Source organism: Zalophus californianus, chromosome X (genome assembly GCF_009762305.2).
Source record: "Zalophus californianus isolate mZalCal1 chromosome X, mZalCal1.pri.v2, whole genome shotgun sequence".
NCBI lineage: Eukaryota > Metazoa > Chordata > Mammalia > Carnivora > Otariidae > Zalophus > Zalophus californianus.
This window is the reverse complement of record NC_045612.1, coordinates 48,475,914-48,492,287: the sequence shown is the minus strand read 5'-3', so window position 1 is coordinate 48,492,287 and position 16,374 is coordinate 48,475,914. Positions and strand designations below refer to the sequence as shown.

The window sequence follows — 16,374 nt, the reverse complement described above, 5'->3', positions numbered from 1 at the left end:
AGCATTAAGAGACTTGTCAAAAGAAATACATTAAAATGTAGCCAGATTTTCAGTCATTTATTACTTTGCACGTAATGATTCACCTTATTGTTTGAAAATTCAATTTCTGGGCAATAATCAGCAAAACAATAGGGTTAATAAATAATACAGGTTGATCTTTACAAGGGAAAGACTGTGACTGTATTCTCGCTCAACAAAGCTAATTGTCTGAATACAAAAAGGGAGCCCAATTCAGCAGCAATTGCAGATCGCCTCACGCAAGTCTCATAAATGAATGCATTTGAGGAAGAGGCTCAGAAGGGGCTGAGAAAAGGAAACCTCTTGTCTAATACATGGAAAGACAGGCTCTTGAACTTTAGGTTTTTAAAACGTCTGAGCATACAGGGAGATTGCATGTTTCCAGAGGCAAATTCTTACTCTGTCCCGGGGATGTTCCTAGCGCTGAGCAGTTACATTCCTCTCGCCCTTTCGCTCTGTGTTCAGGCAGACTTGCAGTGATGGCAAGCTGATGCTACTGGAGTTTGAGAGCAGAAAAAAATCCCAAAGACCCCAGGACTAGGGTTTATTTTCTTCTCTAATCTGTTTACAGAATCAATGGGAAGTTTTAATGATTTTGTTTACCCATGATGGGTAAGTTTGGCAATGCCCCGTCCAATTACTTGGCTGAGGCATTCACTGAGCAGCCCTTTCTGTATTGACCAATTATTTAATTAAACTGTACTTCATTAATCCCAAACCATCATAGGGAACAGAGCTCTTTACAAAATACACATGTGAGTGAAGTTGGAGAGCACTGAGATTTTCTTTTTCTTTCTTTCTTTTTTTTTTTTAATTTCAAATGCTCTCTTCCCTGTTTAATGATCTCCCTGGCAAGCTCAGAAAGAACTCTCGTTTCTAGTCATACATCACCAAGAAGTGGCAAAGCCTTCACTATCTTTATTTCAAGATGATTTCTTTTTCAAGAAAAGGGTCTTAGACATTTACTTTACACTAAGGAAATGCTTAAAAAGAGTCCACTCTATCATTATCTCCATATAAATAAAATTTTACAGACCCCGCATTTTTTCTCCTATAAAAATTGCCACTGGCAGTCATACAGGTTTCAAAGGTAAGAGCGATATTAATTTCCATTTCTCCCATCTGAAATGACTCAGAGCTGAAGGAAAGAAAAGTCACGGCCATTTCACTAGTAACAGGATTAAAGCATTTATGAGGCATTGCAGCTGCTCTTTTATGGCACCTGATTGATATTCATGTGTGGTTAGCATTTGTCTGCTAACTTGTGTAACGCAGAGAATAGTAAAAGGGAAACAATAATTGCATGGCTGTTACATATTCAGGGGGCTCTGATTCACAGAAGTGTGCATTTCAGATGGTGTCAAATACAAATTGGACCTACAGGAACATATTTTGACTGATTAACATGCAAGCACAGATGGCACAAAAGACACACTGGATGTGTAGGTGTGTTGAAAGCACACATACACCTTGGTTGGAAACAGCAGCATCATTCAATTTCAGCAAACTAAAGAAACAACTTTTTTTCAACCGTTTCGATGAGACACTGCTGGAAAAAATTACATGTATTATCCTAAATTGGACTCCAGAAATACTTAGACTTATTTGTTCTGTCCAATTGTAAGGAAGGGCTTCAACAACACCCTCTAATGTGTTTATCAGGAAATCTTTTTTTTTTTAAATACTACTTGTCATTCCAGTTTCTGTGTTTCTATTCTCATCTCCCCCCTCCCCCCCCACACACACACACACCCTGCATATGCTTCAAGAGAAACTGTAACACAATAGCCCATAGTGACATCCACTGGTAGGGACCAGATCTTAATGCCACAGCTGAATCCCACATTACAGAAAAACACCATCAGCTCCAGAAGATTGCTATTTTTACTGCAACATCTGGAAGTGAAGTCCTATCCCTCATTGGGATGTTTGGTCTCTACCCCACCAACCAACCAGATATGTGAAAACGTAAATGACTGGTAGAATTTCACCATACATAGCCAGATGTTTGGGGAATGGATACAAAACAAGCCAAGAACACACTTTAAAAAAAAAAAACACTATTCACCTGCTTCCCCACACATTTCTGTTTTCCCTCCACTGTTTCCTACTTTAGACACCCACTCACAGGCTCTCTTCAGTTTTTCCCTACAATAGTACCAGGCAACTACCAGCACTCCCTCTCCTTTCAGTATCTGTCCCCAAAACACTGTGCCCCTGAAATCAAGTTGTGGGACTTGGTGGTTCTGCTGAAAATTGACTCTCTCTTTCTCTCTCTCATTTTTTTCCTGCCATAACTTCATGGAGACAGCTGCACAAATTTTAAAATGATAATTGCTTTCCTGCTCATCATCATTATGTGAAAGAATCCACCACTCGAACAGTAAATGATTGTCTTCCAGCAAATTGTCAGATCAAAAGAATTGATCAACTAGGACTGCCACAAACTTTCCCCCCTCCAAAAAGAAGCGCAGTATGTACACAACATGCATTTAAGTAGGAAACAAAAGCATTGGGATTTTCACACAGAGACACAGATACACCTTATTCATCCAGGACAAAGAAAAGAAAAAAAGTTGGCTCTACCTGCAGTTGTAGGTCCGGATCTCTTTGTTGTCTCGCTTGCACTTGATTGCCACGAAGATCATAGTGACAAAGAGGATGCCGGCAATGGAGCCCAGTGCGATAATGAAAATCAGGGACAAGTTCACCGAGCCCATTGACTCTTGGGCGTCAAGAGCAGGGGACAGGTAGATTAGGACTAGTGCAGAGGCAGAGAGAGACGTCTTGCCGTGGTCGTGGGCCACCACAATAAGCTCATAAGAAGCCTTTGAGCTCTCGCCAAAGGTGCGAGTGGTTCTGACTTCGCCATTGACCTGATCTATTTCAAAGAAGCCGCGGTCGCCCTCGGTCATGTCGTAGGTGACCCGGCCGTTCTCACCCTCATCATAGTCGTCTGCTTTGACAACGGTCACCAGATAGCCTATGCCAGAGTTGCGGGGGATGTAGACCTCGGCAGTGCCGTTGATCAAGGGTGGGGCCGTGATGACCGGGGTATTATCGTTGACGTCGAGGATGATGACCCGAACCGTGGCATTGCTCTGCAGCGAAGGCAGTCCGCCATCCTTCGCCAGGACCTTGAATTCGAATGCCTTGGTCTGCTCGTGGTTGAAGGATCGAAGTGCGTAGATGTCGCCTGAGTTGGGGTTGATGGAGACATAGGTGAAGACAGGCATGTCCCGCACCTGGGACGGCACAATCTGGTAGGAGACGCTGCCATTGAGACCCAGGTCGGGGTCTCGGGCTGACACGGAAAGCAGGTAGGCGCCAGGTGTGTTGTTCTCCTGCACAATGACCTGGTAGTAAGGCTTGGAAAAGTGCGGGTGGTTGTCATTCTCGTCGGTGATGCGAACTGTAAAGGACTTGGCACTCTGCAGCATGGGTACACCGCCGTCGCGCGCCTGGATCGTGAGGTTGTACTGGTCATGCTGCTCGCGGTCCAGGCGTCCGTCCACCAGGATAGTGGAGAAGCTCTCATACTCCTGCAGCCTAAAGGGCACGTTGCCCAGCAATCGGCACTGCACGCGCCCATTGAGGCCCGAGTCTCGATCAGACACCCGCACCAGTGCAATCACGTAGCCCGGGGGGGCGCTCTCGCTTACCTCCACCAGCTCGCTGTTAACTGACAGCAGGTTGATGACCGGCGGGTTGTCATTGGTGTCGAGAACGCTGACGGTCACCTTGCAGTGTGCTGGGATGGAGTTGGGCCCCAGGTCCTTGGCCTGCACGTCCAGTTCGTACACATGGCCCTCTTCATAGTCTAGGGCACCGGTGACTGTGACCAGGCCACTGTGTGGGTCGATCTGGAAGAGCTCACGCGTGCGGTCGTTGACATAGCCGTAGAAGGAGTAGACCACCTGGCCATTGGTGCCCTCGTCTGGGTCGCTGGCATTGAGGCGGATGACTGGTGTATTGGGAGGTGAGTTTTCTGGCACGCTCACTGCATAGGTGGACTCGCCAAACACCGGGTTGTTGTCATTGGAATCGGTCACCTTGATGCTGAGGCCAACAGTGCCCAGATGCGGTGGGTCGCCGCCGTCGAGTGCGGTGATGCGAAAGCTGTAGTGCGACTGTGTCTCGCGATCCAGACTCTTCTCCACCACAAGTTCCGCAAAGCGTGAGCCATCGCCGCGCGTCTTGATCTCCAAGCCAAACAGCTCATTAGGCGTGAGCTCGTATGTCTGCACGCCAAAGCTGCCCGAGTCCGGGTCATAAGCGCTGTCCAGCGGGATGCGCGTGCCAGGACTAGCTGCCTCTGAGATCTCCAGCTCGATCTGTGCCGCTGGGAAGCTGGGCGCGTTGTCGTTCAGGTCCTTGATCTCCACCTTAATCACGCATATCTCCATTGAGCTGGACATGACCTCGAGCGAGATGATGCACTTGGGGCTCTGGCGGCACAGCAAGTCGCGGTCGATCTTCTGCTTGGTGACAAGCAGGCCCGAACTGGGGTTAATGTCCACCAGATGCGGAGCTGAGTTGGACACCACACGGAAGGCAGAGGCCTGCCGTGGATCCAGAGCAAAGCCCGCCTCGCGCGCGTCCTTGGCCACGTTGGCGATCACCGTCCCGGCGCGCTGCTCCTCTTCTACCGAGTACTTGAGGTTAATGAGGGCGGCTGCCTGTGTCCACAGTACGGCCAACAGCAGCAGCACCGGCAGCAGGAGAGACTCCATGGCTGCGCGGGGCTCTGCCTGGCCTCGCCTCTCCACACCCCTCCGAGGCCGACGCCGCCGGCGCTCCAGCTTCCCGCTGACTCGGGCCGCCTGTTGCGCGCGCCCCGGGGCCCCGGAGGCCGCGGGAGGAGTCCCGCCCAGGGCGGCCCGGCGGCGCGGGGGAGAGACCCGCGCCGGCTCCAATGCTGAGGTTGCAGCAGACTCGTAGGGGGTTGGCGGGGGGCCCGGGGGCTCCGGGGGGCCAAGGGAGCGCCACGCGGCCCCGAGCCCCCTCCCTCCAGCCCGGCTCCTCAGTTTTCCCCCTTCAAAATTAGCCAGGCGCGACTGGCCGCAACGGCGCAGGGCTGCGGGTCCGACGCCGTCTGAGCGGCCTGGTAGACGGAAGGCTGAGTCTGGACGGCACTTGGGGCCAAGACCGAGAGGGCCGTGGGAGTGCAGCCTCTCAGGCACTGCCCGGCCTGCCGCGGCGCACCAGCACTGGGGCTGGCGAACGCGTTGTCTGTGCACCTGGCATGCGCAAGGACCTCCCCCCAGCTCTCCTGGCTCACTGCGGAGGGAGAACCCGCCTGGAACGCGCCCTCCGAGGTCCGGGGGGGCCACGCTGGCCTTGTCAAGGTCTGTTGGGGAGAAAGGATGATCAAAGGTGGGACTCTGAGTTTCTATCAAGCGCCGCAGGCGCCCGGGTATCCAGCTGAGCCGGATGGCTGTCCCGCGGCCGGCAGAAGAAGGGGGAGGGGAGAGAGGGAGGCTGCTGAGACAAGAACGCTCTTCCTCGCGCCGAGGCTGGCTTCAGAAGGCTTGGGGGGGGGGGCGTCTGTCCAGGATTGGAGGTGGGCGCGGAGTCCCCTCCACAGAGCAGCTGGACTGCGGGGGTTTGCGTCTTGGAAATCCAAGTTACCAATGCAGCCCGAGCCTCCACGTCAAGTTTGTGAAAACGGGGCGATGGCGATTTATCAAAGTCCAGTTCTTTACAATGGCCCGGGGTGGGGGGCGGGGAATGGGGAAAAGGGGAGGGAAAGCGACAACAGTACCGGCCAGGAGAGGCGGGGCCGCTGCCGCGGGTACCCGGGGTTTCACCTCCTCCCTTGGTCTAGGCTGGGGTGTCGCTCTGAGGGCCGCCGCCGCCGCCGCCGCCGCCGCCGCCGCCGCCGCCGCCGCCGCTGTGGGAAGAAATCCTCCTAGCTCAGTCGAATGTCGTTAAGGTCCGCCTCAGCAGCTGCCACGGTCGACGGTTATGTCGCCGCCAAAGTTTACTTGCGAGAGCGTCTTGATTCCATCCTCCCAGAGAGGCGCTGGCCGCGCTGCGTTTGGGCTCCCTCCCTCCCGGACGCTCTCGCACTCGGGAGGTCTGTCTTGCTCGCTTTCTGTCAGGCTGTGTGTGAATGTGTGAGAGAGGAAGAGTGAGTGTGTGGTGCGGGGAGTGTGAGTGTGGAGAGTGAGCGAGCAGGGGTGGGAGGTTTCGAATCTCCGATGAATGCGCTCAGCCGGAATGCCGCGGAGCGCAACGCGCCAAGGGCCTGCGCCACGCTAAGGACGCGAGTGCCACTGCCCTGTGGGCAAGTCCGGCATGGTGTGCTGGAGCTGTGTGGCGGTCTGCGCCCGCTGGTCGGTTTCCCCCTGCGCCCGCCACCGCCGCTACTGCCGCTGCTGCTCCTCCCGATGCCGCAAACTACTGGCTGTGGAGTCTGGAGAGAGCCGGAGAGAGCCCGAGCGGCCGAGCCGGGCTACGCCAGGCGCTGGCCAATCAGCGCGCCGCGCAGCGGGCTCCGGGCTTGGGGCGGGGCCAAGGCGCGGGGGGCGGGGCGGGGCGGGGCCAGCCGGAAACTTACACACTGGCGGGACCAAGTGGTACCCCGGCCCACGGAGCCGGGGCGAGAGTCTGAGGAGGCCTGGTGGGCAGGGCAAGCGGGGGCAAGAGGACTGGGTGGAGTGGGAAGGGGGATTTGCTGGCGATGCGACTGAGCATCCCCGGGAACTGCGCGCCTCTCATGTTTGTAGGTTGCAGAAAAGATGAGGATTTGATTCCCTCGGCGGGTTCATCACCCCCATACATGCTCGTATCTTGAATATAATATATTCATATTCATATTCTTTCTCTCTCTTCACCCCTCCCCCTCCCTCTTTGTCTCTTCACCCTGGGTTTTGTCTGTCTGCTTCTCTGCCTTCCTCTCCTCTCCTTGTCGGGTACTGGAAGGAAAAAGGAAAGGAGAAAGCGCCCCCGAGGTGGTCAGTCGTCCGGCTCTTGGCCGATGAGTCTTCACCTCGGCTGAGAACCGCGGCAGCCATCCTCCGGGACCGTCACCTCCATCCCTCCTTCCCCGGCGAACGCAGCACTTATTCTCCCAGAACAGGCCCGGTTCGGTTCGCTCTTGTCTGTTGCTTGTTAATCAAATGGGGTCTGTGTCGCAGGGATTGAACCGCGGAGAGGGCTGGACAAATTTCGTCGCCCCTCACCCCACCCTGTTGGAGAATTTAGCTCCCTATAAATAAACTGTTCGCTGGAGAAGAGCTGGTGGAGCGGACGCCGCGGCTACGCCATGCCGGGAGAGCCCCCAGCCCTGCGGGAGCTGCAAGACAAGCTCGCAGTCCCCCGTAGGTGGCCGGCAGCTGGAGCCGGCGCCGGTGTGCGGGGCACCCTAGCCTTCCCGCGGGGTCTCAGGGGACTGCTAGCTCCTCTCAGGCGGTGGTGGCGACAGCTGCGGCCTGTGCCAGTGCTGGGAAGCGGGAGGCCGGCGTGGCTGGGGCTGACATCAAATTCAGCTTGCCTTCCGGACTAAGGAGCCCTGAGGACAGTGGGGGGAGTCCTCCCCGCTCTGTTCTGTGGCTCTTAATTAAGGTCACCAGCAGGAAGAATCAAAAACACCCCGCTGAACAAGTTGGGGTTTTTTCATCATAGGTTGGGGGTGGCGGGGACTGGCTCCTGAATTCACAATACTTGGAAGAGTAAACCTATCTTCTGAGTGGGTCGTCTCGGATATTTGGGAGTCTTGGGTGAGCAAATTCATAATTAACCCCAGCGACATTGGCCCAAGTTTTTGGGCCTAAAATGAGACTCGCTTTTGCCCTTTAAAAACATTAAGCAAGAAAAGGGGAAATGGCATTTGGAAACATAATAGGTTTTCTCAAAAAATGCCGTCTTCTTGCGGAAAGCAACCCAGCTTCTTTTAAAAAATATTTCTCCTTCCAAGAGGAGCTAGTTTAGCAGTCTTTACCTTGATGCGGGGAAGGAGAAGACAGCTTCCTCCTACAAAAAGGAATTATTTCAAAAGTGACATTACAAACCCCTGAACGTGCATCTGAAACCAAGGGGAGGGCACGGGGAACCTGATCCGCTCTAGGCGTGGAGAGCCTTTCACTCTTTCACATTAGAATGCAATTCAGCCCACAAAAGCAGGGAGAAAATTGGGGCATCTTCAGTGAGTATCATTTAATTTTGGTCATTTAGATGTGTGGACAGCAGAGTTATGGCTCAAGGAAACCCAGTGGCCCTCCCGGTTTTCTGCAGACCCGGTTGTAAAAATGGGCAAGTAGTAGAGAGTGACAACATGGCAGGCAGCGTGGGCGCATCTCAGAGCTCCGCAGAGAAGAGCTTCATTTGATTTATCACAGTTATTTACCTTTGATGTCGGCGAGTGGAGTGGGAATGAAATGCATCTTAGTCTAATTAAAAAGGCCTAAAAAGGCATTTGAAATGGGTTTGGTATCTGATCACGGGATGTGAGTTCGGCGTTTGGCAGCTTTCTAAAATATAGCTTGGACTATTTAAACAGAACAATTAGCAGCATGCTAAAATGTTTGCATGCTATGCTTAGAAGCTTTTAGCTGTAAACTTTAAGGTGATCTGTTCCCCTTTAAGTTAAAAAAGGATGATGCTGCTTCCTTGTGGTGAAGGCTGTCAGGAACCCGCTGATCAATAAAAGTAAACTGGCGCCTCCATGCCTTGATTGAGCGGGAGCAAAGAGTCTGAGAAGTAGTCTCGGCCATTAACAATCCCCCAGGTAACGAGAAATGGAAGAATTACTCAGGTAAAATGATTAACATTGCCGTGGCATCTGTAAAGATGCACACAACAAGATAAGAAGGCTGCGGACCTCTTACCTTGGGGAGTGCTAATAGAATGTCTATATTCTGCTGTCTTTTAAAGATAAATAGGAGAATTCAATTCACGTACAACGTCACTACCTTTGTAATTGCAATCACATTGTAAAGACATGTTCTGCTTTTGCAAAGACAAACGCGCTCTTCTCTAAGAAGATGGCATCGGGTTCCTTGCTTCCAGCTCACTGTTCACCCTCGAGGCACCCCTCCTTTCCAAGCAGAGCACCCCAAGTACTTCTAGCCATACTAAACCACTTTTATGGAATCCAGGCTCTGAGGGAGGCGGAAGAGAGTGCCTTTGCTTTCCCTCTTTCACATCACCCCCAAGCTCAAAGTGATAGTTACACCTCTCCTCCAAAAATTACCTCTTCCATCCTCCCAGTCTATTGCAACAGATAATCCTAACACCGTTTGCTCCCAGAATGTGTTTTTTTTTTCTAATTGGCACACTTGATCATTATGCTCCAACAATGCTATTGACTAAATCAGTGGCGGAAAACGCCTTCACGATCAGGAATTTATTAATTAACTTTATAAAACCGTTCGGGGTGGGGAGACATTCAGGTTGAGGATAATAAAGACAAAAAGTTCTCTCAGTCTTAGCTTCACTTCAATCCTGAAGGGAGCCCCGCCTCCTCAGCCTCTTTAGAGACACAAGAGGGACATCTAGTGACCGTCCTCAGTATTTTTTTTTAAAGATTTTATTTATTTATTTGAGAGAGAGAGAGAATGAGAGATACAGAGCACGGGAAGGAAGAGGGTCAGAGGGAGAAGCAGACTCCCCGCTGAGCGAGGAGCCCGATGCGGGACTCGATCTCGGGACTCCAGGATCATGACCTGAGCCGAAGGCAGTCGCTTAACCAACTGAGCCACCCAGGCACCCCGTCCTCAGTATTTTTGATCCAACTTTTGCTGAGCAACCGACACTGGGCTCTGGATACCAACTACAGGGCTGTGCAGCCTGGGCCATCTCTCTGGGCCAAGGCAGCTCTTTGGGTCACTGAGGCCAGAGTCAAAATTAGTAAGATTTTTTTTATCTTTAAAATTTCAGCCACACCACTGAAACAATGCTGAATGGCAATGGAAGAAGACCAAAATGGGGATATCCTTACATTTAAATTGAGCCAGTGTATGAGGATACTTCTTATTGTCCTGATATTAATAAGGATAGGGTAAAAGGTTTTGTTCAAAAAGGTAAAAAAATTATGGTAAATACTAAGGTACCAAGATATGAAGACTGTAGAACTGACAAGTTTAAGGGAGCTTTCTGAGATGTGTTTTTAAAATGTTTGCTTCAAGCTCCAAAGAGATTAACCTTCAAATAACTCCATTTTGTCTGTCTCCCCCAACCCCCCCATCTCATCCCTCTGTCTTTGCTGCAAAAATATGGATTATCATCCAGCTTGGCTTTTGTTCCCTCTCATGGGCATCCCATTCTACCAAACCAATTTGACCAGCTGTCTGATGAAGTTCTCTTAGGAAGAAAAGCTTTATTAAAAAATAGTAACCAAAGTCAAGCTTTTTCCAGCCTGCATATCTGATCTCTTTACTTAGGTTATAATGCCTAGAGTAGAGAAAATCAAAAATGAAAATGGATGAAACAGCTCAAAACTAGAAAGTGTCATTATTAAAGTCATCATCTTTTTTAATCTTTACAACATCCCTGGAAGGTAAAGAGACTTTGCAGATGTGGAAGCAGAGTTGCAGAGCAGTTCAATGATTTGCCAAGATGACCTCACTACACAAAACTTAACCACTTCCCTTGTGAAATCAACAAATGCTGGCTGTGTGCCCAGCATTGTGTTAGGGACTGAGAATTTTTTTTAAAAAAATGGTCCCTGCCCTTGTAAAGTTTTAAATTCAGTTGATTAATTTAATAGCAGCATATAATTCTATGTACTATGGATTTTTCTCGAAGAGGAACTAGAATGAGGTATATCATGTTGATGGCTTCCTAAAATTCTGTTCCCTTCTGCCTAAAGTGATTGCCCAATTTCTAGTTAGGCCCCCACCCCCACCTCCACCCCACCATCCCACCCTGCCCCCCACACACACACTGTCCCAGGCATCACAAAGAAAGGCATTAAAAGCAGCAGCCAAGGATGTAGACATGCTGGGCAGGAGTGGGGTGCAATTTCCACCATCCTGATGCTGTTTCTGACCCTTCTGAGATACCAGGAAAAATAGGGAAGGGGGCCAAGAAAAGTCTTTGAGGTCTATTGCACTTTTTCCTCCCTCTTCCTCCCAAGCCCCACCTCCATTCCCACCCTGTGACAGAGGATAACAGTGACACCCTGGGAGCTGTGGCAGAAAAACAAAGAGAAAGTATTCCTTAAGTGCTAAAATTATTTGCCACAGCCCTGTCGCCTGCCTTTTCCAAGAAACACAAGAGACATGGGAAACAGTGGTGAAGAAGGGACAGAAAGCTATTAATCACTCCCAGTCTTCCCATTTTGACAAGGCCAGCATCCCTGAACAATTATGCCCAAGCCCCCTCCATGCTTATCTCCTCTCTTTAGAAATGGCACTTCCCACAGGGCCAAACCCCTGCTGCTGCAAAACTCATAACTGTCCCTAAATAAACACACATCATGGGGACCATTTAATTAGCAAAAGCTAAATCAGCAGATACATTTCAATAAATGACACCACTCTCTAACACCTTCTGTACTACCCTGCAGTGACTACCTGTGAAGTTTTGACAGCACCATTTGGGCTCCCAGCATTATTACCTCAACCTTTTCATGTGAATTCTCTCCAAGTGGATCCCAAACACTATCTTCTTAGGTGCAAACTCATACCAACTGTTATTGTTCCCCACCACTACCTTTGAAAACAGAAAGCTCTCTCTTCAAAGGCACTCTGATCAGATCGTGCCCAGCCTTCCCACTGCTGCCTCTCTCATCCCAAGGGGTTGAGTAAGAGTGACATTCCACACATACCCCTAGAGTAAATGCCTTGACAACTTGGGGGAAAAAACTATTACTGAATAAGGGGCTTCAAAAACCAATTGAAACATGAACTGAATGCTAAGAGAGAGAGAGAGAGAGAGAGAGAGAGAGAGAATTGGAAATATACAGAATAGGGAGGCTCTAGTTTAGGGCAAGCCAAATTTTTTGTACTGCTACCCCCAAACTCTAGCTGCAACCTAGTAGGTGGATCCTAGGAACCCCAGTACCATGTGTAACTCCTTTGGATTAGAGCTCCAGAGAGGGGTTTGGCTTTTGACTCTCAGCCTAGACTTCTCTCAAAGTCTCTTCTGCTATTTCTGGAGTGGTTGAAGCAAAAAAGGCAGAAAAAAGAGGCATAAATATCACTGGAAGGACTGGCTGAGGGTGCTGAAAGACCTCTGACCAAAATATCAGCCCTACAGGATAGGCTTGAAGATCAGCTTTCCAAAATGAAAAACAAAAAAATCTATCTAGTTGTCTGGTCTTACTGGATGGAGGCTGAATTCTTTTTGAAGATGTCCACAGGACTGTAAAAAACAAACCAGATCTTTCAAGACTGAGAGATAAATGGTGATGGTGCTGGAGGGAGTGTATGAATCCCATGCTGTAACACCTTTTTGCGTTTAAGTTCAAATAGACAATAATAACTAAAGAACTGGTGAGAGGAGGAACACAAAGTCAATCTGATGACCCAACCTCCTGGGCTTCTGTAGGTATCTTGGGCCAAAGCTGATCTCAGTGAGGACACCAGACCTATTGTATACTCTTTAGTTCTAGGTGACTAGGCTAGGCCTAAGTTTACTCTTGGTTCCTCTAAAACTGCTCCCATAACTCAGGGGAGGCCTTGTGTAGCTCCCTGGGAGTTCCAGCTGCCCCACTGACTGATTTTTCATTGAACTAGGAAACTTACTAGTTGGTTAATGTCAACTTAAAAAAGAGACAAAACTAATGAACATGAAGAACTGCCAGTTTGACAGATGCTGTTACATTACCTGGGCTAACAATGTAAGAACCAAAGGCATGTCACGTATGCCACTAACAGCACAATGCATAATATTTGTTCAGGTTGACAGGCCCTGGGGCAGTGGAGAGTAAACTGAAAGAGGGAGATCCCAGAAGGAGGCAGAGAGAGTACCACAAAGGGGACAGATAGAGCAGAAGTGACAGAAAAATCATTTTAACAGCAGAGAAGTTATGCACCTTTTTTGAATGAGAAGAAAACAATGGCTTGCCCCCTGGGAAAGCATCCTGATCTGGGGTCCAACAGTTTGCATGTTGGTGCACTGGACGTGGAGAGGGAAAGCTTATTAATTTTTGTCTGTTGCCTGCAGCTGGAGCCAGAACTGCCATAGAGAACCAATGACCTTTCTCCCAAAAGCTGAGAATTAGGAAGAGTAGGAAAAGAGAGTGTCCTGTATCACAGGAGACACCACCTGGGCTGAGTTTCATTGGTTTCTGTTAGCAAAGACCACGAAATGCAGTGACATCAGTACCAGGCAATATCTACTCAGGGGTAACAGCCTAGGCAGCAGTGATCAAATTAAGTCTGATGCCTAATGATGGGTTGGTAAGAGAACTAACAGTCTTAGAGAGGAGCAGGCCCAGCTTGAGGCCCATGTAGCTCTGTGTGTTCTCTGCCCTGGGAAAAGGTGGAACTTGAGAAAGCATCTCTGTCTGGCTGTGCAGTTTCATTTGGGGGAACAAGCAATCAGTTCTGGAAGGCTGACCGAAAAGAGTAGACAGGATGATAGCTTAAAATGAGATCCATCAATGACTTCGTTGCAGCCCCAGCCAAACAATCAAAACCAAATAGTCAGCTTCTGAAATCAATGCGTTGTGAGATGATGAGCCAGCCAGCGGAGTTCACATGAGGGTGGGGTGGGAAGGAGGTTGGGGAGGGAGGGTAGAAAAATTATCTTTCAAGCCACCCACCAAAGCAAGCAGCTGCATTTCCTTGAAACAGCATATTTGGTTCCTAGCAAAATCAGAACTGCAGTCTCCAAGCAAAGCAAAACAAAGAAGCAGGGGACGAGACACTTTTGAAAACAGGAAGGCGTTTTGGCAACAATCACAGGAGGGCTGGTAAGCCATTGTGCTCTTGGGATCCATCTGCTGAACTCCAGAACATCCTCCCCACACTCCACCCCCATCTAGCTCTCAGATTGCTTGCTCAGGGTCAAGAACAGGGTCATTCAGAAAGAAGAGGTGAAGTGAAAAAGACAGAGTCAGCCCAAAGATGAGAAGTAAGAAAAGCTGGACCTTATTTCTTCCAACCATGGAGGATGTGGTGGGAGAGACAAGAAAGCCCTTCTGATGCTTGATACCATTTCAGGAGAGCAAGAGTGGGCTTAATTAAATTAATGGAAATATATTTAAAATTAAAATTGGTGACCAACTTCTAATCAGCCTAGAATTTGCTGCTATGAGAGACCATTGAGAGAAGCATAGTGACTGCATCTTTAAGGACCTGAATAATTTTATAGCTATTAATAATTTTGTTAGTCATGCAATATAAGTGAACACTAGCAAGGTAATCAAATTGCATGCTCCATAGCAGAGATCAGGGCTATCTGGGGAAAAAAATTAGATAGTCTTTCCTCAATGTCAGTGTATATGAAGACATCTTCTACAGACACTTCTTCCCAATGTAAAGAGAATAGAAAGTTATGTCATCATATATATATAAATATATGTGTGTATATATATATATATATTTTAATAAAGCACCATACTTGATCTCATGGTCTGTGAAACCACCAGATTAAAACCCCAGCAAAGGTAATCACATACAAGAGTCAGAAGAGAATTCACAAAAAAAAAAAGAATTCACAACTCTGAATTTTACATCTTGTACATTACAGGAGATTCACACATAGGCCTCCCTTCCTTTATAACTCAGGGCTCTGAATATTACTTAGTGGACTGTTAACCCATTCCAATATAGCATTAGATTTTTCTAGCCAAGGAGAGTAAAATAAAGATACTTAATTTAGTTCCCTTTTCCATGAGAAATAAATAGTTGTCACAGATCCAGAACAGCAGGGTTCATGAACAGCTCTGGAACACGGAGATCAATGAAATCTGATCCTCTCTTGAGAAAAAGAGATCTACATAGAATTTAACCAAAGATTTCCTACCAGAGGCAGTTCCTGGTCATCAGGAAGCCTTTGAAGACCCTCCCAGGTTTCCTGTTCAGTCTTGTTTGATCTCCAGTGAACATTATAATTCTCATAAAGCAGTTTTATAAATGTAAATTACTCCATAGATGCAAAATAACTATGTCCAGTCTAGGCAACTAATTTCTGATTTCTGGAACTTTTAATAGATCGGTCTAAAATAGATGGCAGACATAACAAGATAATTCAACCTCTGAAGCAAATTTACTTGTAAGGATGATGGTTATGATGATGACTATCTATTTCTTCCTTGCTTCTTCAATTTCTCATCCCAGTAACTAATATTTGCACATGAAAGGATTTTATGTTTTAATACACATTTATGTAATATAGGTTTCTTACCAATTGTAATTAAAAATGAACCTAACTTCACTTTATTTTTTGTCCTCATTTAAGCCATCACCATCAGGAAATATTACTTAATGGATCTAAATGCCTACACTTGATGCTTAAGACTGAGACTCAATAGCAGTGTAAGATGTGAATTTTGCCCTCCAAGGGCTTACAGTCTAGTTGTGGGTATCTTAAAAGGAGAACTACAAATACAAGGAAGCACTTTTCAGGTATCACAGAAGTAGTGCTCATCATTGATAAAGACTAAGTCCAAAGGATGATTGAGCACCTAGAAGCTGTAGGAAAGTCTTTCTGGTGAGAGAAAGAGTGTTTGTAAAGGCACATAAGCTGTGGTAACATCATTGCTTTGGTGAAACAATGAAGAGTAGTTTGGCTCAAGTATTTATTCTACAAACACCATTGAAATGATGTGGTGTAGTTTTTAATGGCACAAGCTCTGACGCTAGATAGATCTGGGTTCAAGTCCTGATTTTACCATTATCCTTATTGAGTGAACTTGGACAAATTAATATAATATCTATTTCATAAGGATGGGGAATTACATGAGATGATACCTGTAAAGTGAGATGATATCTTAAAGCACATCATGTTTTACATGTTTAGCACAAAGAACTCAGTCATTTTTACCTCTTATATTTACTGAGCACCACAAAGTGCCAGATATAATTCAAAGTGCCAGGCTGCTACTAACAAAGAGAAAGCCTCTACCCTTAGATCTCACAAAAGCTTTGTATAGTGGAGTAATGGGAGTTGATGTTGAAAACGTAGGTAGGGGCTATTGTGCAGAGCCTTGACTACTAGAACAAGTATTTAGAACCTTATACTGGAGGTCAGTGGTGTCATCAAAGTTTTTTGAACAGGTTAACAACTAAATAACATTTTTGTGATTTATGGTTTACTTGGAAATGACAAATTAGGATGGCTTCCTCTACCTTCATCTAACCTTTACACAAATCCAATTACAGTACAACATATACCAAAACTGTATAAATAGAGTGAGTTCAGGAGTGAGGGTTGCTGAGAATGAATAACAACACTGAGACC

The 16,374-nt window shown here is 47.8% G+C and overlaps 2 protein-coding genes across 4 annotated transcripts in view; one reads left to right on the top strand and one right to left on the bottom strand.

Moving 5' to 3' along the window:
• PCDH19 (protocadherin 19) overlaps positions 1-4,751 on the bottom strand; it is a 124,171-nt gene extending 119,420 nt beyond the window's left edge. For all 3 annotated transcript variants that reach the window (XM_027609491.2, XM_027609492.2, XM_027609493.2), the window contains exon 1: positions 2,605-4,751. In XM_027609491.2, coding sequence (XP_027465292.1) covers positions 2,605-4,751 — 2,147 coding nt within the window. The remainder of the gene's footprint in view (positions 1-2,604) is intronic.
• A 554-nt stretch (positions 4,752-5,305) lies between these two features.
• The window catches only part of TNMD (tenomodulin), a 189,270-nt gene continuing 178,201 nt past the window's right edge, over positions 5,306-16,374 (top strand). The window contains exon 1 of the mRNA XM_027608500.1: positions 5,306-5,394. The gene's annotated coding sequence lies outside the window, so the exon portion shown is untranslated. The remainder of the gene's footprint in view (positions 5,395-16,374) is intronic.